This window comes from Lutzomyia longipalpis, chromosome 1 (assembly GCF_024334085.1).
Source record: "Lutzomyia longipalpis isolate SR_M1_2022 chromosome 1, ASM2433408v1".
In the NCBI taxonomy this organism is placed as follows: Eukaryota; Metazoa; Arthropoda; class Insecta; order Diptera; family Psychodidae; genus Lutzomyia; species Lutzomyia longipalpis.
This window is the reverse complement of record NC_074707.1, coordinates 46,274,586-46,301,881: the sequence shown is the minus strand read 5'-3', so window position 1 is coordinate 46,301,881 and position 27,296 is coordinate 46,274,586. Positions and strand designations below refer to the sequence as shown.

Here is a 27,296-nt window from a genome sequence, read left to right as displayed (position 1 = left end):
GTAATTGAATGAAGATTTTAATAAATTTTCGAACCTACACCGCAAACAATTTATTTATGTAATTCATTGCCCCTCAGTGATCATTGGTTTTGTGAAATTGATCTCCTCCCAGTTTTGTGCTTCTTTTCTTCAGTCACAAATTACAGACGATGACAATGCTCCAGTCTTATCTCGCCTCAGGTCTGCTGGTGCAACAAGAAGCTGAGACATTGTTTGGATATAAATCGTCAACTTTATTTTTTGATCTTTTCCCATGATCGTGTGTCATAGGTGATCATCTTCCGAGATGCACGATAAATTCACAGATTTGTTGGATAAATCTCATAAGTTATCACTGCGTGCTCTCTGAATAAATATTCCACGACATTTTCTTTTTTTCTTCTTCTGGTTAATCCACACCCTGCAGACATTTGGTGAGATGTCACCTTTTTCTAAAATGATCGCGCACGACAAAGTAATGTCTCATGGCTGCGAGCTTTTCTCCCACATTCGGGTGGGGATTTATTTATTTTTAATTCTTACTTGTGTGTCTCAATCAAGAACATTTTCGACGAATGCTTGCGCGATGCCAATGAACGTGGTGCGGTGTTATTTATATAGAATTCCACTTGAGATTTCACATGGCGAATGCTTTTTCCACAAGGTTATGGCGTCTCTGTGGCCACCATATTGGTTTACAAAAGCAATTCTTTTAGGCTCTTTTAGTGTGAAGTAAATGTATTTTATTTAAATAATTTTTAAGATTATTTTACAAAGAACAAGTTAAACTTTCTTTGTAAGTACTGAATGTAAAGAAAATTGTCTATTTTTCCGTTTGTGATTGACGCCATTTTGAATTTTCCGATCTTTTACATTTTTTCACAAAAGAAGATTTTTCTTAGCTTCTAATGAACGGATTTTGTTAAAAATGATTGCAAATGAAAGAGGATTGATTTTTAAACAGAGAAAATATATTTTCTTCGTGCCTCTTTACCTAAAATTTTCAAAAAAAAAACAAGATTTTCTTTAAACAAAATAAATCCTCATAATTTTTTTTTTGGAAACTTTCCAATGCCCCTGTGCACAGACATATATAGCATCCAACTAACAAGAATGTGGAATGTGAATTGAAGTGGAAATAGAGATATTCTCAGATGGAAGACTCTCTAAATCGATACTTTATTGATTTTCTTACCTTTTTTATCCCTCTTGGATGCTCTTCGTTCATTTTTTTTTGTTACTTTTCAATCTCCCAGAAAGACGAATCAGAGAGTGAAAATACAAGAGGAGGAAAAGCCACAGAAGCGTACAGAAAGATAAGAAAATTGCACCATCTCCCCAAAAACCCAAACATGGTTAGTTTTTCGGGAAAAGCAAGAACTTCCCCTTCCCCTCCTTATTGGAAGAAATGTTATTTTTCCAGCAACAAAACTACACAATTTATCTACTCATTCCTTCATCCACACACAGACAGTTTTTTTTCTTACTATTTACCATCGTTAGAAGTGGAAGATCAAGCAGTTTTGTATATTAGTTTTCTTTCTCTCTTTCGTTTTTCTTCGTTTTTTTTTAGTAAGGAGTTAATAGTGGAAAAAATAGAGACAAACAACACAGAGTTAATAATTTATGTGTGATGGAGGGAAAAAAATTAAAATGAAAGGAAAAGAAGTGAAAGAAAAAATGGAATATTAATTCAAAAACAAAAAAATAAAAGAAAGATGATAACGAAACAAAAATTATTGGATTCGTGAATATTTTTCCATGTACTTACTAAAATCACTAATGTACATAACTGCTTGGTTTCCTCATACAGCAGCTGTAACTATAAAATGATAAGCCACGAATTAGAATATTTTTTGTGTCCAAACAACAACAATATCCACGAGAGAGAGAAAGAGTAGAAAAAAAGGAAAAATGAGTTTTTTTATGAAAATTATTGATGGGGAGCTATTGGGGTGGGAGGGTGGTTGTTTTTTTTCTCGGTTTTGCCCCTTTGGGCGCCATTTGGTCTGATTGAGGGAAAAGCCCAAAGCAGAAAATGAGCACGAAGGGAGTGAAAAAAGCCATTATTCTCGTGCCTTGCGTGCTCCTAGCAAATATTTCACTACGCTTATTGCTTAATCCAAAAAATGCTCCCCAAGACGGATAGAGAAAATTGACCCTGCACCCAAATGAATATGGATAGAAAACCGTCTAACGTTTTTTTTTCTTTTTTCATTCCTTCAAAGGCACCCTTCATCCTCTGCCCTCGACGTCTAGTGAGTGAAACACACAGAAAAAAAATAAAGAAGTTATGAACTTCATTGCCAGCTCTCGTGCACAGAGAACATCTCAATAAATTTGATTCTTTCTCCGGACTTAATATGAATTAATCTGCTGCCCTCTCCCTCTCGCCGGAAAGTCGTTAAAATTCTCAACATTAGCCATACTGTCAAATAATTTTACGTAAAATATTGCGGACGATGGGTTCCACGGTTTGGTGATCACGACTTATTTTGCCAAAGCGATTGCCACTAATTGTGTGCCCAAAATGAAGTTTCGATTGAGTGGCCAGATAGATTGCGATGAAGTTATTCCGCAGCAGGGCAGCCACGAGCAAAAAAGCTCCCTAATTGGCTCTACGAAATATCCAATTGAGTCATTGGGAATTATTCCAATATGTGGGATTATTTTCAAAATTTATTTTCTCTTTTAAATAATTTTACAGTCTGTTTTAGAAGAGTTTTATTTTTTTTTTTAAATAATAAATGAATAATTTTATTGAATATTTGATTATTTTAATAATTTATTTTATGAATATTTGAATAAAATAAAACATTTTCAGAAAAGCTCTCTGAATAAATATTCCAAGAATTCCAGAGCTTTTGGCTGTACTATATGTCTGGGAGAGAATTTTACAGAGGAAACCAACTTTAGAGCTCTGAAGAATAATTTTTAAAATTCTTTATTTTTTTGAATATCAGAACTGATGATATTTAAAAGGAAAACTCATTTGATAAAATTCTCATTCAAAATTCAACAAAATTTGAGCTTTTCAGACGTGGAAGTAAATGGCATAAACAATGTTGAGGGATAAAAATCTCAGCACCAGTTAGCTTTTCATTGGAGTTAAAGAGAAATTCTCCTTTTTTGGTAATCCCCTCGAAAATTTCCATCTGAGCTATTTTGCATTAAATAGAGTTTAAATGGCATTTCTCTGCACGTCAAAAATGCCATAAAAAGTCCCCATGATGTCCCAAAAAGTGTTCCGCACCCTAGGCCCCGGGGTAGCTGCTACATTCATACAATACGACGGAGAGGGTGGTTAAAGTAGGTGGGATATGGCATCCCCCCGTCCTGTGTGGAGGAGCAGCGATGCTTTCTGTGTGACAAAAGCCATCACGACCCATATGAAATTGGGATAAACAATAGATACGGAGATTCCACAATCTTATCAGACATTCTATGCGGGAGAATATACCTTTTTGTGTGTGCGCCATATGAGAACACTTGCGCCTTCTGTTTCGCCCCCTTTTTAGCCCACTATATACCGAGCACATCCGTGAGCCCCAGAACTAAATCCCTGAAAGGGTGGTACGCGTTGGGAATATAGATTTCATTTCTATTTTATTCTTCCTCATATACAAGAGAAGGGAAACCCCTCTTTTGCTGGAAAGTATCTCTCTTGTGTGTTGCTCACTTTCTCTCCCTTTTTAGGTGCAGAACACTCTGGAGGGCACACAATAACCATTTGTGCCACTGTGAACAATAATCTTGAGATGAAATCAAAACGATTTTGATTCTGTGCTCAGAATTTTCAAAGAGCTTTCATGCCCAAAAGGCTGCACAAAGCGCATTGGCGTCGCAAAGAGTTCAACAATTCAACATTATTCCACATTCCTCCTCCTCAAATTCTACATTTTTTTCTTTTCTTCTTGCTTGTCTTCTTCCCTCTACTTCGAAGAAAGAGTTCCATCGAAAAAATGTCTTCCAACATTGCCGCATTTTTTTCATCCAAATCTTTTTTTCTGGGCTTGAGTGAGCTGCACAGGATTTGGAGGGAATTTCTCGTACAAGCATCTTGTTATAATTTTCGAGAAGCGCAATAAATTATGATAACAACATGTCAGAGAATTTTCTTTTTAATTAGGAACCCAAAACACCAGACACTCTTGAAAACACGTTTTTCCCCGCCGAGCTATGGGGGTTGAAATTAAACAGATCATCCCTTGGCAATGGTTTGGGATGGGAAAATGCCGTGAATTTCTCTCTTGCAAATTAATTTTGCACCCACATGGAGTGTTGATTTGCACGAGTACACTGATGAAAATCAGTTGATTCTCTAAGTCTCGGGTTTTTGTAAAAATGTGATCTTTATCTAGTCAGAAATTTTCTATTATTAAAGACCTGAAGAAGAGGAGATAAATCATCGAAACGTCGTAATACAGAGATAATTTGAGATTTCTTTTATAAATTTAAAAGACATTAAAAAAAATTTAAAATGATTTTTCGTTTATAAGCTTTTGACATTTCTCTTCTAACGTTTAATGCAAATTTTTAAAGTTTATCAATTCTATAAAATGTTTGACGTATTTCTTAATGTTGAATGTTTTATTATTTTTTCTCAATGTAACAATAAGCATGAAAATATTTTTTTTTTCACCTCTAAGAAAAATTCAAAACTTCCGGAACTTTTATGGGGATATCTAATGGACACCCCCTGGCACGCCCTTGCAAAACAGACTGTAAAAAAATCAATTAACTCCACAACAAATTCGTATTTTTTCCTCTCAGCAAAACGTCTAAAAATTTCACCCAAGTGCAGACTATTTTGAACAGTGTAGCACACTGGGGGTGGTTGGGGGTTGGCATAGAACGACGCTTCACGAGCCGTGGAGTGAGTAAATTGCAAATTGTACGAGAGGATGGAAAAAAATCATCACGTTGGCAAAATTTTCCTTATCAGTGTCAATTTATATTCCACGTCGCGCAATTTTTCCACCCCCCTAACTTGATGTTTTCCATGTAAGCAGGGGGTGGCTGTAAATGTCTAATTATCAACCCTCATTTGTGAACGAAGGCCTGGGATGAAACTTTAAATTTATCGCACATTTTCGCTCCGTTTGCATTTTATCAATGTCACCAGCAACGCCATCAAGGGGGTGGTTTTTTTTCTACCCCATTTTCCCCTTGGTTTCCCTCCCCCATTCCATCGGGGCAAATGGAAAAAATCCGCAGCAGAAAATTGTGAAAATTGTGCTCCTTCTTTGGTGAATTTGTAGAAAAGAGAGAATTTCATGGTGGAAGAGGTTGTAAGAAATAAATCGCCGACGGGTAAAAGTTTAAAGTGGAATTGCTTAAAAGACTTTTTCAAGGAGGAAGGCGGCAAAATGATGATGCTCAGCTTGTCTCCATTTCCACCATTTTCCAGCTCAAAATACCCAGAGCTCCTCATACCCCGCACGACCCTTATAATTACACTCCCCATTTCGTTCGCTCGGTTGCTCCTTAATTAGAAACAAGAATTTAGTGTCGAAGTTGAAATTTCATTACAACAATGCGCATCGAGGCGGCTGCTGGGAGGCGAAAGGAGAACCCGCACAGAAGAGATGGTAAAATGTCTGTCTCACAGTTTGCCAGAGCAATTTCCACCCTTTTCCATTGATAAACCCACCCCCAGTGCCCCTTTTGGTACAGAGTTAGGGAATCTTCTTCCCACCCATGGCACTTGAAAAGTACTTCTTTTGCGCCTCTCGCATGCGTCGAGATAATGATATTCAAAGGCAGGAATAAAAGACAAATGTTTCGCCTCTAGGACTTTCTCATTTAATTTCATACAACAACCAAGTTTTTGTCATCTTTTATTGCTCCCAAAGAGTTTTCCCACCAGCGCGCAACTCAACTTTTCCCTGCGATATGGCCCCATTTGTAACACAAAACTCCCAACAATGTTAACGCGCGCAAAGAGACTTTCTGATAAAACATTTTCCATGGTCGTCGACCAAGACCCCATTAAGATGCGTCTCTCAAGTGGTCGAGACAGAAAAAAAGGGGCCTTCAATCCACTTAGTGGCACTTCGAGAGGGTCCACCGAGTCGCCAGATTTCCCGCAGCGAAGAGATCAGAGAGAGAGCTACTCCCACCCCGCCCTGGCACAATTCCATCAGCCTCAATTACATCTGAGTCAACAACATCAATTTCCCTCACATGACGCATATGCATTATCCACACAATTTTTCCAACCTCCCTCCCCCGCCCCATAGCCCCGGAGGTTATTTCCATTGTGCTTTTTCACCATGGACCTCTGATATTTTGCCACCCATTCCACCCACTCTCAAGCACCACCCCGCACTTTACGCCTGCTCCCAATGGCGGTTCATTCTGTTGTGTACGAAGGCAAAGGGGCTGCCAAGTTATATTCTTGAACTTTTAAAAATTCACAAAACTTTCTTAATTTTTTAACGTTTAACCTTTTTTCTTAAATATCTAACGTTAGATATTTGACCTCTAATCCATCCCCTTCAATTTAGAAACTATGTGTAAAAATTACCCCAACTTGATTCTTCTTAAAATAAATTCTAAACACGATTTTCTTCTCGACAAAATGTTTTAGAATGCTTTGATAAAAAAAAAATTCTCCACCATTTCATGTGGACAAAAATTTGAGAAATTTCCCACCCCCTGAATATTTTCGTGGCAAACACACCCCGAAAACATGGAAATTCGCAATGGCATGGAGATGGGGCGAAAAGCTCCCCTTGAAAATGTGCTGGAAAATAGGAAAAAGAGGAAATCATACGAAAGTTTCGCTTCCCTCGTCGCCTCTCACATAATTTATACATAAATGCACACCCCCAAATTCGCCCCAGCCCCCGTTCCTGAGCTCCCCTCCCTGGGTAACGCCGGAAAATTCCTCTTCATAGTCAATTCAGTGTGATGCCGTGGGTGGGATATAATGCTCCGTATGTACGTATATACATTTCCATGCAAACATTTCCAGAACGAGACTTTTCTATTTATTCTCCCCCTTAGCTCAACCACCCCCGCATCAAGCTGGAAAACTCGGATGCTTGGAGAGGGATTCCTCCTGGTGAAGTGAAAATTGATTTATTTTGTCCTCGAGAGAGGAAGGATATGAAAATGGCAATTTTCAATTTTCCCAAAGGCTAAAGGTATATGTGGATCTTACGTTCGATTTGGGGGAGTCCTTCTTGCGTGTATGAGGAGGAGCGCCTGTGAGTTGGAAATATGTTGTCAAAACAATAAGCAATCAACACAAAGTGCCACTACATTGTTTTACGATGGCACGACGAAAAAAAAATATGTGCCTTTTGATGTATGTTAACATCAAATCCCATTAAAAGACTCCCCTCTCCCGCGTTCTCTTCTTCATGCTTTTTAAGGCCCCAAAGAGATTTTTCCTCTGAGAATTGTTGATTTTTTTTGGAGGGAATTTTGCAACAAAATATCAGAGAGGTCCGGCGGATGGTATCAAAAGTTTCGCAAAAAAAACAGAGAATACTTCTCAATCTGTGGACATTGTAATTAAATTTGAGAAACAATTTAATTTAGATGTGGGAAATAAAAATTTGATTGATGGCACTCAACCACACGCAATGCTTTTCATGCTTTTTTTTTTCATATCATAATTCATTAAATTGCACGTATAAATTGTGCAGATAGTGTTGACTTTATTGTACGCGTAGAAAATGCAACAATGTTGGCGTGATTTGCTTAATCAGTACGTGGAAAAAGCATTTAAGGTAGATAAGAAAATCATTTAGAGAGTGATTTATGTCCTTGTGTGCAACATAAGCTGCAACCTGGCGCCTCCACTTTCAATTAAACTCTAATATATGTTTATAATTCTTTATTAATCAACTCTTCATGCAAAAATTCTCACTGAAATTTGCACAAAAAAGTTAATTTTAGTGTAGATTGAGAGGGAGATTTATCATTAAAATTAATCAAATAACAGGGAGATGAGAAACTTGGCATCGAAAATTAAACAAGAAAAACATACAAATTGTACACTAAAGCCCCACGTCACGATGTATAAAATATTCTTGACAATCAAAAACGTCTCGCGGCAGAAGGTGGAAATAAGAAATGGAGAAAAATTGTCAATGAGTGCAATTTAGACAGAGTGATTTCAATTTATATCGCCTCATGCTTATTTTGTTTCCCTTTCAACGCTCCTATAAATGGATCCCCGGGAATGGAGGACGCGCACACACACCCCGCCCTCCCCTCGCAGTATGTTCAATTTAAATTTCTCAACGTGGCATTTTTGCAGCGCAGCGATCCCCATCAGAAAATCGTAAAATTTTCATCATTTTATTTTAAATCTGGGTGAATATATGGTGACGGATAGATATAAAGACGGAGTCGCAAGTGTGTTAGAATAAAATAAATTGAATGAGCTCACTTTCCTACCCACCCACACCCACATCGTGGCCATTTCTTTAGCTCTGGAGTGGAAACTTCATAAATTGGAAAATTATACAACGAGGAAAAATATAATGTGCATGAGAGATAAAATTGAAGGAGATTTCGTTTTTTTTTCTTCGTCTTCATCTTCCTGATTCTCAAGCAAATGGAAAAAAAATGTTCCACACAATGTGGGGGGAGGGATGAACAGGGGGTAAAAGGGGGGCTTGGGGTCAACTTTTTGTGTATAATTTTTCATCTCTTGTATGTCCAATTCCGCCTCCTTTTCGGCGCAAAAGACATATCATAACTGAATAAATACAATATGAAATGCTGCTTGATGGACAAAATAATAATAAAAAGAACTTCTCTGTCTCCTTGAGAATATATCTCTTGACTTTTTTTTATTTATCCGTCTTCGTGTCGTTTTTTGATCTCTTCTACAGGGATGATCCAAAAAATTGCAATGAAATGAATTATTTTCTTATTAATTTGCCCAATCAGTTAAATTTTCATATATTAATTAAATAATGGTTTAAACTACACTCATAGAAAAAATTCCGTTTTTATCACTTTGCGGTGATAAAACAGGGATTTGTTCTATGAGTGTAATGTTGACGTAAATTTACCTTATTGTGACGCAAAAAAGACTAATTGAGACTCAAATCCCCTTTTTGCGACTCAACCCTCTTCTTATTTAGACTCAGCCTTTGACTAATGTAGATTCAATTTTTAACTAATGTAGACTCATAAAAAAAGCCAGCAAAGATTAACCACAAATTCCGATTTCTTATTCCTTTTTTTAAATACTTTTTAACAGCAACTAAAACTTCTTTTGCACATTTCAAAACTTGAAGAAGATATCTCAACAAACAAATAAAATTAACAGAAATTCCATGGAAAACTCTTCCCTAAAAATTCAATTAACATCCCAACTTTGCAGAAAAACCCTGCAAATGTCCTCAATAGTGAATGCCTTCTTGTGAACTTTCTTCTTCTGTTAGCAACAAAAGGAAAAAAAGCAGCATAACAAACCCCTCATCCCCTGAAGCAAAGTGTATTATTCTTCATCCTAATATTTTTCTTCTTCTCCATATATCTGTATGACCCTCCCCTGACCCCATGGACCTGAATTGCCTGTGTGTGGAGGAGAAGCTTTGCAATGAGAGAGGGAGTAAATAAAATAGGAGCGACATAGAGGAGAGACTGATTATATAGATCTCCCCAAGATTATACGACTTTCCTGAAACTAATAATAGTGCTGACTCTGTACCATTTCATTTGTTATTTTGTTTCTGTCTCTGGCTGTTTTTTTCGTCCTCCTTCGTGTCCTTTGTCACACATAATTCTATTTTGATTCCAGCCTAACATGGGCGTGTGTTCCCTCTCTTAGCATTTTCCACACCAAATTTTCCTCACACACGGAATGTGGAGGGATGAGATGTGGGTGGTTTTGAGCAACAAAACTTGATGATGTGGTAGCTTGAAAAAATGCCACAAAAAGAGGCTTTTTTATACATTTTTTCTGCTAAAAGAGACTTTTCATTTAATGAGCTTTCACTGTAATTGCCTATCGATGAGAAATTCTTCTTCGTTCATGCCATCAAAACACCTGAAGGCAATTAAGAGCGTGAGAGATCCTTTTAAAGCGAGAGCCTACAATTAGTCGCATACTTTGAGGGCGGGGGGGGGGAGAGAAGTCAAGAGAAAAAAAATTGTCAAGTTAATAAATTTGAGAGGTGGCAATCGGTGGAAAAGCCCCCGCGCGACAATTGGGGCCCCCAATTGCGGTTTACTTGTATATTCTGTATTGTCGTAGAGGAACTTGGGGCAAAAATAACACCCAACAAGAGGTAATAAATAATTTAATAGCTGCTAAAAGTGCTCATTACAATTTCATCATATTTCACCAAACACACACTTCCAGTAGCATGCAAATCGACCACGTTAGAGCCATCTGCATCTCTGTAGCTTTACTCATATGCTATGTACAGTACCACACCACATGAGCTTTTTTTTGTACCCGCCACTCCCGCGGCTTTTTTCTCACATAATACCGCGTAAATGGCCGAGATGTCTTCATAAAGTTAATTGCAACAATCTAACAACGTACTTAAAGGAGAGGTATATAGTGGTGTGGTGTACACAGAAAGCAAGCAAGAAAAAAATCCCCAAGAGAAGAGGAAAAGAAGTCCACATTACGACCCAATTAAATTTTGAAGAAACATTTTCAGCCGCCAGACGAGATAAAGCACGGAGAGCACTTGAGAAACCATAAAAAGCTGCCCACAATTTTTAGTGACATCTAGTGAAAGCATTTATGAATTGGATGGACTTTCTCCGCACACACAAATTCACACCCCTTGAATTTTTGCCATAGGGGTGTGTCTTTCTCTCACGAAAAGGGGTGAAGCATTCGGCCACAATAAGTACATAGAGGATATTTTATTTTAATTGTAAGATTTATTATTATCGTGATTTTGTTGATTTATGCGCTAAATTGTGATTTAATGCTTTTTAATTTAATAAATTAAGAGATCATAAATAATTAACCCTTTCACGTCGACGTGAAACATTCGCTCTTTTTATCACTATATTTATTCGTGGATGCTTACAGAGAACTTTTGTCAGTCAGAAAGTCTTCTTTGGCCTCTTTTGTAAGAATTTGATACGTTTGTAACTTGGAAAAACAATTAAAATGCTTAAAAATTAGGAAAAATAAAATGTTTCACGTTTGAGTCTACGTATGACCCAAAAAACGAGAAAGGGTTAATGTTTTTTTTTCTTGTTTTAACTCATTGATCTCAAGACAAAATTTTTAGAATATCATTAATATCCGAATGAAGTTATTTTTCATCAATTTATTTAGTTATTTATTTTCTTAATAAAAACTTGCTTCAGATAAGCAAGTTTTTAAACATTTTCCCAGAAAAAAAATCTAATAATTTTCCGCAAAATTCTGATATTACATAATTCAAGAAAAATATTACTCACAAGAATCTCTAAGAAAAAAATTCTTTAAATAATATTAAAACCTTGTCCCTTAAATACCTCAATAACAAACCCCTTAAAAAAGAAACTTTCCCAATTTTTTTGTAGCCATAAGGACATCCCATTTAGGGATTTTTTTCTTGGGAAAGCACACAAGAAGAAATTTCCAAGGTTTTTCCTCCGTATATGTTAGACGTGCTAGAGAGAAGGGGAGTGTGGGGGTGAACCTTTTAGGCAATAACATAAAATTAATTCATCATCAATAATTCGCGGTTTTTTTGGCACTCATCCAGCTTCGAGAGCTGATATATCGTCAATATAGGCAATAATGGGACAATTATGATTATTGGCCAATAACCGACGGGAATTTATTTGCTTTCATCGTATGTGTAATTTATTGGTGAAAATATGGCCCCGTCGATGGCTGACTGTGCATGAAAAATTCAACTAAATTGCTTTTGTGTCTCCGTCTCATTGGAATGCGGCAAAATACGCGCAAGCATAATATTGAGGAATTTTTGCCAATTTCCCAATCACTTTTTATGTCCCCCACCCATTTGCGCGGGGGTGTATCGAATCTTTTTTTTCCTCGATGCAGCATTATTGCAGAATGCATGTAGGGGGAGAATATTGAGGATAAAAAAAAACAACAACAACGTGCCGAATGGGACAAAAAAAAGGGGCAAAAATGGAAGAAAATGAATGAGAATTGTATGCGCGCGGGGGCAATAAATTAAAATGCTGGGGCAATAAACAATTTTGTGTCTATATCTGAAACGATCATAACAAGAAAAACAGATATATCTTTATATGTTGCAATAAACTTATACATTACACACATATATAAATAATATGGAAGGCTACTTAGAAAACCAACAAGAACCGCATATAACAGCAATGCGATCCCATTTAACGGGAGGGTGTTAAACTTTTTATGTGAATTAAATTACTCACTCGTCAATTTTAGAGTTTGATTTTTAACAAATTAGCGTAAGAAATGGGAAACAATACTGTGTGGGGCACAAAAAAAATATATAGCCAAAGCGCCGCACTAAAACAATTAATTATATTTGATTTTAATAGCGCACTTTCCGTGCCAATGAGCTCCCAATCACCGGGCGTCTCCACTGCTGTGCATATGCTTCGTACCACCCGGCGCCTCCATTACATCCGTGCGCCGAAATGTTGGCGCTTTTGGTTGGATTTTTCCCCCTCTCTCTATCTTCTATTTAATTCTTCTTTTACAAAATGTCGAGCAGAAAAAAATGTTAATTTCATCTAAATTCCTAATAATCCGTAGAAAGAGCGGAGATTAGTTTCAATTGAAAAACCTCATCAAGCAAATGGAGACATGGCATTTATTTAATGACTTTGATGTTTTCATCTCTCTCTCATCATCCTCTTTACCATCCATACACTCTGTCCACATTCTTGTATATCCTTCCCATCCGCTAACCCCACGCTTCCCCCACCCATACTAGAGAGAAATACCAAGATAATCGCCAAGAGTTGAGATCCACCAAACCCACTCATCTCCCTTCTGGCTCCAACATCCGAGAAGAGTCATCTTCTGCTCGCTAAGAAGATAACTCCACTCCTCCCTATATACTACATGCAATATGTACATGACAGGCACACACGTATATATACATAATGTACGTGTTGTACACTTTATTTATTTGTGCTGCTGCTACATAAGAGATGTTGTCTGCTACTTTATGATCGCCATAAATAAACCGAACTTTTCATGTAAAATACATCCCAACCATTCCACTCCATACCGCCACTCCGTGAGCTTCGGAAGAGTCGTATTTGGTATTTGGGCCTCGTATCTATTTCATTTTGATGGGAGCACCATCCAATTTATTCTTAGTGTACAAGAGGGGTCTCATCCTTCTCTCCCTCCGAAATGAATTATCTCTTCCACTTTCCATCCTGATTCTTATATCGCGCATCTCAATATTCACCTCCTCCTGCCCTTTGTACTTCTCCCCACGGCGGCCTCGCACGCCCTCCCATACACACAACAACAACAAAAGCTCATCTCCCACCGCATGCAAACATTGTTGTGCAAAATTCAAAATTCCATGCAGCTATAAATCACAAATGAAAAGCTGCGAGATTGAATTTTCAGCGATTACATACATTTCCATTAGATTCGAGACATTCTCAATGTGTTCTCGGGTGCCGCAGCCATCGCCGTACAACAGAGACATCAAATTGAAAGCATTTTAACGATACTTTCGATCCACATGAGAGAGGAATTTTGCACGAAAATTCACATTGAACACGACCCAATTGCAAAAGATCTATTGCAGAACAAGTCTATCGCTAATAGAGTGGAAGAAATTGCCCAAGGAGGAGGTTATCTTGAGGTCGTAGAAAATTTACTTATTTCATTGAAAGAATTCTGTCGAGATGTGATCTTTTTTGGGAATTTTCTTCACATTTCGTTTTTCCTTATTTAAAGAAAATTAATCTCTTTTAAATCATTTTCTAGGGGTGACTGACTGGTGAAATGAATTACCTTCATTAGCTTCACAAAGAGTATCCGCCAAATACAAACGTACAAACAAAGAGTGAAAAAGAAAAATTGAAAATTGAAAAGGAAAAAGCTGCGGAAAATCCTAATGAGTGTTGGAACATCGAGAGTGGAGGACAATCCCCAAGAAAATAACAAGCAAAACCACTGAAGAAGAGCCACAATTGGGATCGAAAGCTTTGGCATAAATTGCTGCTTTTCCTTGGGTGAGCGGGAATTTTCCTCTGACGAACACCGGAAGCCTATAGCAACATAAAAAATCAATACGTCAGAATAAGAAAGGAAATAAAAAAATTAATTACCTACATGTCTAAGCAAATTTACTTAAAGCTCTATAAAAGGCATTTTTCAAAGAGAAAAAATCGTTTAAAATAATATTGTAATGAAAGGAGATTAGTCACTGTTGTATGGGGAAATTCCTCGTTTGAAGGAATAATTTGAACATGGGCGATCTTGAGAGCATCAAAAAAAGATTAAGAAATTATCAAAGAAACTTTCTTTTTTCGACTGTTTTATACTGTTTCCACTGATATCACTTGTGGGAAAACCAGTAAAAAAAAGTTTTATTCTAAAATGCAAGAAATTACATAACCTTTTTGGTTCTTTTATCTCTCCACAACTGATCCCAGTAAAAAATGAAAAATTGCTATGGTTATTTCTTATTCTTTTTTGAATCTACAAGATTAACTATGTCCCAAATACTTCTCTGAACGAAGAATTTTCTCATACGACAATGACTAATCTCCTTTCCCTTATAAAATCTTTTTTTTTCTGGAATTTCGCTTCGTTGATTTTCTTTGGCAAAAAAATCTCAAAATAATTTTCTTTAGAGCCTGATGAAAATATAGAGAAAATCAATTTAACAGTGAAAATCAACCGAATTTTCATACTTCAAGCAAAATCCTAAATCAGCGGAAAGAAAATTAATTTTCCGTTAAGATTCTTGAGCTATTTCCAAGTAATTTTTCTATATAGCATCAATGTCAAGAGAATTCACGTAACACACGTTGTGTTTGTTCTCAAAATAGTCTGTTGGCTGTAAATCAATTTGTGATTATTTCCAGAGAGGCATAAAGAAAAGAAAGGAAAAATGAGAGAATTTTCCACCCCCATGATTTTCCCAGGGACGAATACGTGGGGGTTTAACCCCTGAGTTCCTTTCTGGTGCTGGTAGAGAAATTATTGATCCAGCATGGCTGCCGTTGGCTGCCATTGGCGCAATCACGAATGCGCTGTGAGCAGGAATCATGGTTCTCTGACTTCCTCCCGCGGGGTTTGTGGTGTTACTGGCCCTCCTCGACGAAGGGATAATGAATGTTTCGGGGGATTGTGGCCACGATTATCTTCTGCCTTTTTTCCTCTCTCTCACAACACACCGTAATTTATGTGGCAACGCCGGGGATTATTATTTATGAAAAATTGCCCCTGAACCCGCACGAAATTTATGCTGAATAAATTACTATGTATGTATGTTATTTTTTCTCATATATACGTATGTGGTTTGCTCTGCATGTGGCGCACACAAAATGGCAGACCCCCGGTGCCTCAATCACGCAATCTACACGTCGTATTCATTGCTTGTGGGACGATGAGGAGTCACGGGAGGATATCTTTTTATTTTATTTATTATTTGTTCAGTGACCGAGAAGGAAACAATCCGAGGGCTCAGAGGGTGAACAGTACACACAGAATTGAGGGCAGAAGCATTAAAATAATCATGAATTTGACGTCATATTTTTGACAGAGAGTGGTGGGCTAATTTCGAAGCATATACGAAGCATGGTAAACCCCATTCTATGCTTCTTTCGAGGCATCCTCTCCTCATTCATGCCACCATTTATGCACATATTTGTACACCAGTAATGAATTTATTGAAGCCATAACAATAAAAGGAAGTTTATTGAGTGTTTATAGATTTATGACCGATGCTACCTTCTACCACCTTCTTCTTGCCAACACTCCTCGTGCTTAACAACATTTTGTGCACATATCACAATGATGGGCATTTCTCAGGCACCCATAATATCATCCCATAGTGCCCCCGTCTCGTTGCCAATTAACTCTTTTAGTGTGTGTGGAGCTTTTTTCTGTCGTCGCCCCTTTAGCCAAGAAAAAGCTCCCGCATCTCGCCCCCCAAAAAAAGCTCCCACTGCTGCATATTTTCAATCAAACTCTAAAAATTTCTTTGCGTGTCTCTCTGTACAAAGACCCATAAATAGTGGCATTTTTATGACACCCCCGCACATTAGACTATATATTCAGCAATTTAATTTCTCAAACTACATATACATATCTTTTCCCAATAACTCACCATATATAATTCATTCTTCCTCCGGCGACAACAAAGAAATACTTTTGTTCAACTTTTCTTCCACAAATTGGGGTCACAAAATGAAGGAAAAAAATGATATTTTGTGACTTTTAGTCACCTTGAAGGCAAAATGTTCTTAACCCATTTTTTCCGCACGATCTCCTCCAGACTTTGTGCACACAAAAGACACTTCAAAATTGCTCTAATTTTTTTCCTACCAACCCTCATCATTGCACCACTGTGTGCTCGCCTTGAGAGATCAAAAGTGTGCCTAATTTGCATGGCAAAAGCAAATTTTCACACAAAGTTGTTGGGAAAAGACATTCCATTTTGCTGTGTGTTTTGGCCTCAAAGAATCGACACATTGATTTTATGGCTACCCACCGTACACAAAAAAAGAAACCCTTTCGATTTTACATTTTGTAACCATCATAAGAGCTCAAAGACAGCGCTCCTAACATGAAAATGTTGCACAAAGTTGTGACTCAATGAATAGTTAGGAAGGAATTTTCAGAGGATAGGAAAAGCATGGAAAATTGAGAAAATTTCAGCTAATTAATTGAAATTTTGATTGAAAACGTTAAATTTACTTGCAATTAATTTTAGATTTTATTGCAAAAATACAATATTGTAAGCCTTGTTACGACCCGGCGTCTCCACTGTTTAATACATATCAATTTTTGCTACAATATTAAGGCGTCTATAGAGACAACCAGGCGTCTCCATTGATATATTTAACTTTTATTTATTAATTTATTTAATAAAATAAATACATTTTGTACTGGTTAAGTGAATCTGTCTTATTTTGCGATTAAGTGAAAGCTTTCAGTGATTACCAGGCGCCTCCACTGTGATTTGTTTCTTAATTTTCATTAGAATAATTATGCTCATACACTCATAGAACAAACTCCTGTTTTATCACCGCAAAGTGATAAATACGGAATTCTCTTATATGAAACACCACTTTTGCAGTGATAAATACAGAATTTTTTCTATGAGTGTATTTTAATAATAATTTCACTCATATTTTAATCAACACCTGACTAAAAATTTTAATTAAATTTACACAGGCATGTAATTTTCAAATCGTATTTTAATAAATATTCAGAAAAATATCATAAATTTTCCACGGATTCTTGGTGAAATATGCAATTAAATGTCTACCTGCAGACAGCTCGATATTATGTTGCGGATTTTATTAACAATTTTTAAAATTTATTAATAAACTGATTTACGATATGTTATATTTTATTATTTATTCAACACAAGTTTGCATTTAACAAAACTACAGAAAACACGCAAATCCCCTGGAAAATCTTCTCATTGAGATTCGCGCAATTTTGTTGAATGAATTCATTCGGTATAAATTTTTTTTCTTTACAAATCCTAAAGTGCGCTTATTCATTAAATTAATGTGCTCAATAAAAATTATTTCTAAGAGCTCCTAAAATCAATTATTGCTGGACATTTAGCCGGGGGATTTTTTTCCCTGTAAAAGTTCACTCATTGAATTCTAAATGTTTGGTGGACCTTTGTGCTTGAGGGGTGCCCATTCTGTTCAAATTTTCACCCATAAGAAAATCAATTATATGATTGAAGGAAAGGAGTGTGAGAAGTTTTCCTTTTCCTAAACCACCCTCCCGTGTACTGCGAAAGGGTAGGTATGTGTGTGTCGAAAGCAACCCCTCCCGGAAGAAGGGTGGTGAATGCCAAAAGGTTAGAGGGCACATGGAAAAAGATGATGGTGAAGGGAGGGAAATTTCTCTTTCTCAATCTAATAATAAATTTTATGGCTTTCACTGAGGAAAATGTTTCTGCTGAATTAGAAGGGTGTGCAGTGAGCGCAAAAGGTGTGTTCGTTTTAATACTTTTTCCCTCCCCTTTCTCTCTCTCTATGTGGAGAAAATCACCCTCCTCACATGAAGAAATTCTACACCACGTCGAGAGCAGGAGTCTATAGGATATTTCTTTACAAGCAAGCAAAAAAAGAAAAGAAAGGTGTTGAAATATTACTCAACTAGTTTTATATAAGAGAGTCTAACAATCCCCTAAGACAAATCCTTTTTTTTATGAAGGATCATATATAATTTTCTTTTCAATAATTATATGCAAGAAGCCAAATGGAAAGATTAATAAAAGAATAAAATTATGTGAGAAAATTAAAAGAAAAAGCTTATAATACTCACATATTATCTAAATCCAGTATAACACATTTCAGTCATTCATAATTGATTTTTATCACACAATATCAATCGGATTTATTGCTTTATTTATTTTCTTTTGGATCCTTGTTTATTTCTGCCGCTCCTAACGGCGGGGAAAGCAATGGAAAATAAATATACATTGCATTAGTATTATGAGGGAAAATTTTCTTCATTTATTTACTCTCATTGATCTTCTCTCGTTTTTTCTTTTAAGAATTTGAGGATTCTCAATGCAAGAAAATTTATGCTTTTCCCCCGTCCATTAAAAAATCGTCAAAAATGTTGTTTGTGTATCAATGGAAGAAAAGAAATTCACTAACAATTCGTTAAATGTACTCTCTCTCCGCCACACAAATTAGTTTGTTTGCTAATGGAGTTCTATGGAGAGTGAGAAAAAAAAGCAAAAACGGAAAATTGTTTAGAATGGAGCAAAAAAATCAAGTGCAAAATAACAAACATTGACACCACATAAATACATTAATGCTGTGCGATTTTATATCGTTTGTTTATCTGCTGATTTATGAGCTCCTTTTTAGTGTGGGAGCCCCATCAAAAAAATATAATCACGATATAAAATTGGTGCATTAAAAAAGCACATAACGCAGACTTCTCTCTTCGCACCCTTGGTACGGAGGAGAACTTTTGCAAAAGCCACAGAAGTGCATCGTTTTTGTCTGCAACAATTTCACAATTTCAGTGCAAAATTATCTTCAATGTTGTGGCTTTTGGGTGTGTATTGGATAATCATCTTCTCATTTTTTCTCTCATGATATCCTTTCTTGTACCACCAGCACACCTCTTATAGAGAATCCTCCGTGTACATGAGTTACACACCAAAGCACTTTTAACGATTTTTAATGGTGGGACGATAAAAAAAAATTATTCGTTTTTTACTTTTTTCTGATGCTTAAAGTGATGTTTAAGGAATTTTTCTATAAATCACTTTGAGATAATTTATTAATTGATGAAAATTTAAATTATTTCGTTTTTTTTTTTTAAATTTATTTTCACTACAAAAACACTTCTTTTTTGTCTTTAACACTTCTCGAAATTATTGATGCGAATTAACTGCTCAATATTCTCTTTTTACGAAAGGAGAAATTTTTTTCAATAAAATTAAAAATGTGTCTTTTCACTTCCACGGCAAAGGATTGAAAATTTTTATTAAAAAAAAATATGTCGCACTTTTGCAAGAAAAAAGGGGAGCTCTCCCTTGGACTTTTTTTGTGTGTAAAGCTGTGTGTCTCCTTCAGAAAATAACATAATAATGAAAACAGCTAAAATGCATGTTTCCCTAACAACTTATACGGCGGTACTAAAAATCCATTGTGAGAGATTTCTGAAATAAAACATCAAAACGTGCACACGATGGCGACTCCTCTTATGTACCCCGAAGTCTCTCTCCTCTACATCTCGCGCGATGGCTTCTGACGCTGCCATACATAGCGCTGTAGAGTGTGTGTTGGTGCGGGAAATTTTATATGTACTATACATAGCACAAACTTTGGGATGGCGCGCACGAATGAAAAGCCACTCATATTGGACTCAATTCACAGCAGTGCGAGAGAGATGGAAAAGGGCGGTATTATGGTGATGTGGGGGATATTTATATACATACATAGGTACATATGTATATATAATGCTCACAAATACACAAAAGCCACCACCAGAAGTCAGCGCCCAAAAACGATGGCAATGACTGGATTCCCGGTGCTTTTCGGCACACACAACCCGAAAGAGCTTTCGTCCACCCATTTTTCTTTTTTTTTTTTCTTTCATGGAGAGGTGGTTGGTATGTCCATCACACGGGGTAGGGGAGGTTTTTGGTGTGTTGCAAAAGCTTCCTCCACCGCCGCGACGTGGTTATTTGAGATAAAGCGCTACCAAATAAAAATTATATAGGAAATTGCAACCGTTTGGCCACTTCTTGGCACACAATAAAACCACCGCACCGCAAGATGATGTACATCACCACCCAGAGATGCTGCTTCACCCCCCCCCCCTCTCGCAGCCGCCGTCGTGGAGCGATTAAATAAAAAGAGCATCAAGTATCTTTTACAGCTCCCAAAACCATCGTCGTGACGTGGAATTTCTGGCAGCACACGGAAGGTATAATATCCCATTGGCAGCCAGCATTAAACAACCCTTGCCGGCACATTTTCGGGGGAATCCCTCGCACCCACAATCATGTGTAAGAATATCGCCGTTGTAATTTGATTTATGTGCAAAGTGATCGATGTTTGTGCTGCGATTGCTTTATTATTGTGTCATGGCCATTAAATGGCACTTTATTGACATCCTGAGGTTGCCTTCTTTTATTTTACATGCACCCCCGTCCCGCAAATCATCACACACAGACACATCGTTCTCCTCAAGAAGTCATTTCGGGCTTTTTCACTGCATTTTCATTGAATGGCAGCCATTTGTCCACTTTAGCGCCTTTTTCTTTCAAATTTTTTCAACTTTATCCTTTTCTTTTCTCAAAATAAAAATATTTTATTCAAAAAAAAATATAAAAAAATAAGCGCAGTGAAAGTTGGGAAGTCAAGCACCTTTAAAAGTTTATGGTGGCAAACATCCCTTCTTATCCATTTTCCTTTTTTTATGTTTTTACGACGTGTTAAAATGGTACTTCATAAAAGAATAATGCTTATATTTAAATATAAAACTTCATATATAGCCAACAAACGACTTTTAGGTGTTTCGAATTGGTCATGCTCTATCATACCCTTAATTTTATATTTTTATACGACCTCTAACACTCAATTAAGGGTGAGATTTCTTCCTTTTTATTGCAAATAATTTCCAATTCTCACCAGATCGAAATTCATTTTTAATTGAATTGATATTGCTTATTAAACTTGTTTGCAGTCCTCGTATAGAAATTATATATTACTACACTATAAAGAAAAATTAATGGCAAATAGATACAGTGGTGTACTCACATTAAGAACTGATTGGTTCTAAGGAGTAAAATCTTACACTGTAATTTTTTTTTGTAAAACTTAAAAAAATGTATTTAAATCTTCTTCGTCATATCTTTCATTAGTTCTTCTATTAAAAAAATACACTGTAAATCTGAATTTATTAATAATTCTACTAAAAATATGCTTGATATTCAAAAATCAATGAAAATGAAAATTAGTTTTCAACAAAAAATATTTTTCTTCCCAACAGTAAAAGCTCTTGATTTGATACTAAAAATCTTTTAATTTTTTTTCATGATTTCTATCATTTTTTTTTATTGATTTTCTTCAACTATTCTGTTTAAAAATAATTACATAAATCCCATCAAAAGAAGAAAATTATGTTACCTACTATCTTCAGCAATGTATGACTTAAACTAAAAATTAAACATAATTAAAAAGAATTTTTCCAAACAAAAAGCTTATAATTAAAAGAAGCGTTCTTGGATTTCTTATAGAAATTCTTCTTTTATAATATTATCTTTTTCAAATTACAACACAAATCTTTTTTTTTTTTTTTGTAGAAATTTTATGTTATTTCTCGCAATTCCAACAATCAGTATCAAATTATAATCCTCTTGCAGCATAGAATTTCTCACAGAGAACGCCTTTCATTTTCTCCACCACGATGAAATGACGCCTCTAAATCGGGTTTAAGTCTACAACCAAAAAGGGTTGGGTGAGATGGAGCGAAGAAGTTGGAGAAAAAGATTAAAAAAAAGAACCTACATAAGATGACAAGCCTGTGTTACACGAAACTCGTAATATTGTATTTTTCTTGTATAGGTATAAATTAAGTCTGAGATTTCTCGTTTAACCAGTTCTCCGCGCAGGAGAATCATCCGTGGTACAGATTGAATTTTTCACCTGAGATGGTGAATGCCGAAGAAGAGACACCTTCGGTTGAGAAGCAGAGCAAAACGAAATGGAGAAGATTATATACACAGAAATGTCGCTGCAAGATGACTTTAAGAAAGAAAGATAATACTGCGAGAGAATTTTCTTTGATCATCAATAGAAATAAAATTGCTGCTTAGAAGAAGAATATTCAAGAGCTTTCGTGTGAGCTTTTTTTGTTTCAAAATTAGAATTTCTTTTAAAGGAAAATTTAAAAATGTAAATATATATCAAGAGAGAAGCTTAAAACTACTTTTAAACCTCCTTAAGAAGAGGGACTTTTGGAAAAGAGAAGTGAATGGGCAATTGCAATGGGTGAGCGCAAAGATGTATCGATGTTGTGGAAGTGAGTTGAAAAGTGGTATTGATTTATATGAAGGCATCGGATCGCCATGAACGGCCCAAGAGTGCAATGCCATAAAATCACCTCAGAATGAGGAATTTAATGTGCGGTGAAGGTTAATCGGATGTTATTTATTTTCACTCTTTTCAGCCATATTGGCTGCTGCAACATTTTGCAATAAAACAACATTAATTAAAGTCAAATTAATTTTTAAACTATTAATTATGGAAATGTTTCATTAGTGAAACACGTGAGCTGTGTAGGGTGGGAGGTGGACGGTGTGGGTCTCTCTGCAGCAAAAACCCATACCTATGTACATATGTACAACAAACAGTTGCGATGGAAAAAGCGATTCTTTTTGGATGGAATTTTGAACTCATAAAAATCATTTGAAACAACAATAATTAATAAAAAAAAAAGAGAGACACACAATAACATTCGGACAACTGAAAATTTCTACAGTCATTAACTTTTTCGTGAGGCCACCACGTTTTTTTTGCCCCTTCTTGCCGTGGCGTTTTCGTCTGTCTCACGTACATTTTCTCCATTTTTGGTCGCCAAAAAGCCTTAATTAAACGCACCAAAGAAACTCCCGCCTCTTTTGCCACCGCGCACAGCACTTCCCCCTAAAACCAGCTGTGTGTGCGCGCCTCTAAACATGGTCAGCAATCAATTTCAAAAAATTAATTAAAGCTAAATTTCGCGTGTTAGCTCTGAGAGAGTTTTTTTCTTCTTCTCTTCACTTCACTGCTGTGTACAATATACCTCCCCCTTTTCTGCCCCCAAAACCCAACAATTTTTCCTTTGGGCGCAAACAAGCAAAATGTGAATTCCGTGTTTTGTCTCGCGTTCAACTACGGACTGCGCGTTTCCATCTCTTTGCTGAGAAAGAATTTCTATTAAAACAATTAACTTAATTACAGCGTAAGAAAGAAAAAAAAAAGAAGCAAGCTCCACTTATTTATTGTAATTCAGCTTGGTCAAACAGAAATATTTAATGAGGAGGGAATTTCTTGGTGGGTTAGGAAGAAGCAAAAAAAATCAACCATGGATCGAATTTTTAGATCAAGACACGATTTCTTTTTTTTTTTTTTCAACATACAAAACCACCACGAATTTCCCTCTGTTGTGCTTCCTAATTTATGCTCATTGCAAGTAACATATAACATGAGGGGAGCCAATTAATTTTTCCCCGCTGCGATAGAGATCTTCATTCCTGGAGAGCTTCAAAAATCCACCTCGATTTTTTTTTCTTATCCAACCCACCACATTGCGAAGTAGAGTTTAGAAGATGATTTTATGGGAATTTTTCTAGATTGATTCTGTCAAATATCTTTTCCTTCTCAATATTTTGACAGTTAGTTTTTTTTTCTTTAGTCGTGATGAAGAAGGAAAAATACTTTTCTAAAAAATTTCTTTAGAACGTTTTTAAAAGAATTTTTAAAAGCTTTTGCTTTTCTTTTAAAGCTTGGTAAAAGAATGTTTCGAAAAGATGATTTTTCAAAGTTTTAAAACTTTTTAATTGTAAGAAAAGAAAAGATTTTTTTACAGAATTGACCCCAAGAATTGAATTATTTATTTGGTTTGATAAAAAATAAAATTTTTCGTAGGTTTTAGTTTTAGTTTAAGAATTTATAGTGATCAAAGATTTTTCAATTTATAACCCTTGAACTATTTTTATAGAAGAAAAAAATTCTTGACTGTACTAAATATAGTAGAATGGGCTAATTAGTCGGTGTTCTACTTCGTGGTTAACACCAAGAATTTCATGTGATAATAATCCTTTAATTTCTTAAAATTTACAATTACAAAAATCATATAATCCTAATAAAAGAAAATCATTAATTTGAAAGAAAGAAAAATTAAAATTAAATAATTTTTTCATCCCAAATCTTCAATCTATGAACTCTCTCAACTCTATTGCAATATAATCAAACTATTGGTTGATGAGAATTTTTCTGTGAGTCTCCCATGTGTTTCATTTTGGTTCCAAGCCAAGCAAGATGGATTAAAATGGCGTGAAAATTGATTGAGATGAACCCCGTGGCAACTATTAGGGCCCATGAAAAGTTTCCTCATACATTTCTTCGGGGCAAGAAACGAAAACAAATAATTCTGTGAGAGAAGACTTTACGCAGATAAAAAGAGGAATTAGGAGAAGATTGATATATCACATTTTTTTCCTCTTGAATTTTTATAGCAAAAATTTATTTTCCACCATTTTATGACATCAATCTTATTCCACTCGCGTGTATCGAAGTCTTTTCTTCTTCTTCGGTTCAAATAAAAGCACCACACAAGAGTTTTTTTTACGTTCATTAGAAATTCATTTATGCATGCCACGGAGCAGCATAAAAATCAGATTGGAACGGTTAAATCCCAATACCCATCGGGGAGGATCTCGCGGCATTGGCTCTGCGACATTTTTGCATAAATAATTGGCAAAACTGTCGATCGATGCGGAGGTTGGGTTGGTTCAGATCGAGGATCATCTCATCTCTGGGTGGGCACTCAATGAAAACCACTTCCCATGACGAAAATATATTATACATACATATATTTTGTTCATCATAGAAGTGAAATCCTAAACTCTCCGCATCATGGTGGAAGATCTTTTGATCTTTTCGCCTCTATATTCCTTTTTGTGTCCCATTTGGAAGCCAGGCAAGACAGATTCTTCAATTTTAGAGCACTCTCTGTGGTTTCAAACTTGTGTTTACATTTTAAGCCAAAGGAAAATGTCTCAAACACCGAAGAAGATGGAAAAAAGAAAGAAATCCGTGGTCGCCAGGAGGAAAATTAATTGCCCACGTGAATGTTAATTTTCCTCAATGTCTTTTTTCGCAAAATGACGAAAGAGACAGAGGAGGAAGAGAGGGAGAACTTTCAGCGCTATTTGTACGCATTTATGTGTAAACGCCGGGTACATAATACTGTTAACAAACATAAAAATTTAACGATCATTTTTATTAAACATTGATGTCTCCATTGGATTTTTTTTCCTTTATGAACTCTCCTCACTAATCATAGAATATACCACCTCATAAATATTGAAAGTCAACTGATTGCCTTTTGGGAGATGAATATAACATAATTAAGGAGAGAGGAGCTAAAGGTTTTTGGGTCCCTTTTGGCTTAAATCAAGCTTGAATAACAAATTATTCATTTCAGCTAAAAGCTTTTCTGATTATGTATTATTTTTAGCTCTCTCTCTATGAATTTTTGGGGAAGATGGAGAGGGTTACAAAAACAGAATCTCAGCAAAAGAAAATTACAAGAAAACAAGAACTCTGCCACGAAAGCGTCGGAATGTCAAAAGAATGGCAAAGTGGGAAAAAATAACCATTTCGGGTTATACGTAAATGGAAATTGGAAAATAAAAAAAGTGAAAAATGTGACAGCATGGGCGATAAATTTCGTGAAAAAGAAGAGAAATTTCGTGGATTAATTTCACGTGGGTTAATTTTATTCACTTTAGCCCTGTCCAGAATCACATATTTCACTTATTTTATTGGATCTGGTGCTGTCCAAAGGATCCAACGAAAAAATACCAAGAGTCTCAAGAAGAATAAATACCCTCTCTCTGCTTGAAAAAAATCTCATTATTATTTTACCGCGATACGAAAATAAATTATTTTTTGGAGGACTTTTAAAGCACATTCTCCCGCACATCTTGCATGCGCGGAATTTCCTTATCAAATCAACCATTTTATGCATGATAAATTTCATGAGATAATAACCAATATCCGCAATGGGAGGCCTCACACATGTCAGAGAATCCCACTCACGAGAAATTTCTTTTCACACAAAAATTGAATTCCAAAATGATGCTTAGAGAACTTCCTGTGGGATCTTTCGCGATGGAGGAGCCGCATTATACATAGCACAATGGCTCTTGAAAGTGGCGTGTGATTTATTTGCAAATCTTTCTCGCTTAGAATGTTAGGAGAAAACGTTGAGAAAAATCCACGCGATGGATCACTTGAGGCATGGCTAATTGCAAATTTAACCTTTCTTCCTGTTCCTGCCTTTTTCTCCACATTACTGCTTGCAAACCAATGGAGAAGTTCTCACCTCTCGTCATTAAATTGTGCGAAGCTTTTCTTTTTTTTATTTTTGCTTTAAAGTATCCACAAGTTATTAGTAATAAGTAGAATGTAGGAGGGACTATGGGGCTATTTATATTTAAGCATCTCTTAACTCCAGGGCGTGTTAAATTTTAAGCTAAAGATCTAAACAGATCATTTTCTGCCCTATAAAATTCCATTGAATTTTTCTCTCTCTATTTTGAAGGGAATTAAAATTTTCTGAGCTTTTTTTTTTAAACTTAAATTAATGAGACAAAATTATGAAGGGCAATTTTTGAGTTTAGTTTTAATTATTCTTGTTATTCTCATTAGAGAAAATGTGCGTTATAAAAGAATTCTTAGTATTTCCTAACTCTCAGTCCTAAATGATCACGTGCCAAGAAATTTATTTTTCACTTAATCCATTTGGAAAAGCTTTTTCACAACAAAGTTTTAAATTAAAACTCAACTGCCTGTACAATAAAGTTTTTTTCTAACTTGAAAAAAATTAATAAACAAACAATTAAGCTTATTAAAATTAATAATTTCATATTCCTTGGGGCATTTTTTGGTGATAAAACAAATTA

The 27,296-nt window shown here is 35.8% G+C and overlaps 1 protein-coding gene across 4 annotated transcripts in view; it reads right to left on the bottom strand.

The window, feature by feature from the left end:
* The window catches only part of LOC129787858 (homeobox protein abdominal-B-like), a 79,163-nt gene that overhangs the window by 33,628 nt on the left and 18,239 nt on the right, over positions 1-27,296 (bottom strand). For 2 of the 4 annotated variants that reach the window (XM_055823677.1, XM_055823675.1), the window contains exons 1-3: positions 19,331-19,725; positions 18,419-18,539; positions 1,751-1,801 (exon numbers count right to left, since the gene is read on the bottom strand). The exons of the other annotated variants lie outside the window; for them this stretch is intronic. In XM_055823677.1, the coding sequence (XP_055679652.1) occupies positions 1,751-1,769 (19 nt within the window). In that variant the 5' untranslated portion in view covers positions 1,770-1,801; positions 18,419-18,539; positions 19,331-19,725. Of the gene's footprint in view, positions 1-1,750; positions 1,802-18,418; positions 18,540-19,330; positions 19,726-27,296 lie in introns of those variants that run through there. 4 annotated transcript variants of the gene reach the window in all.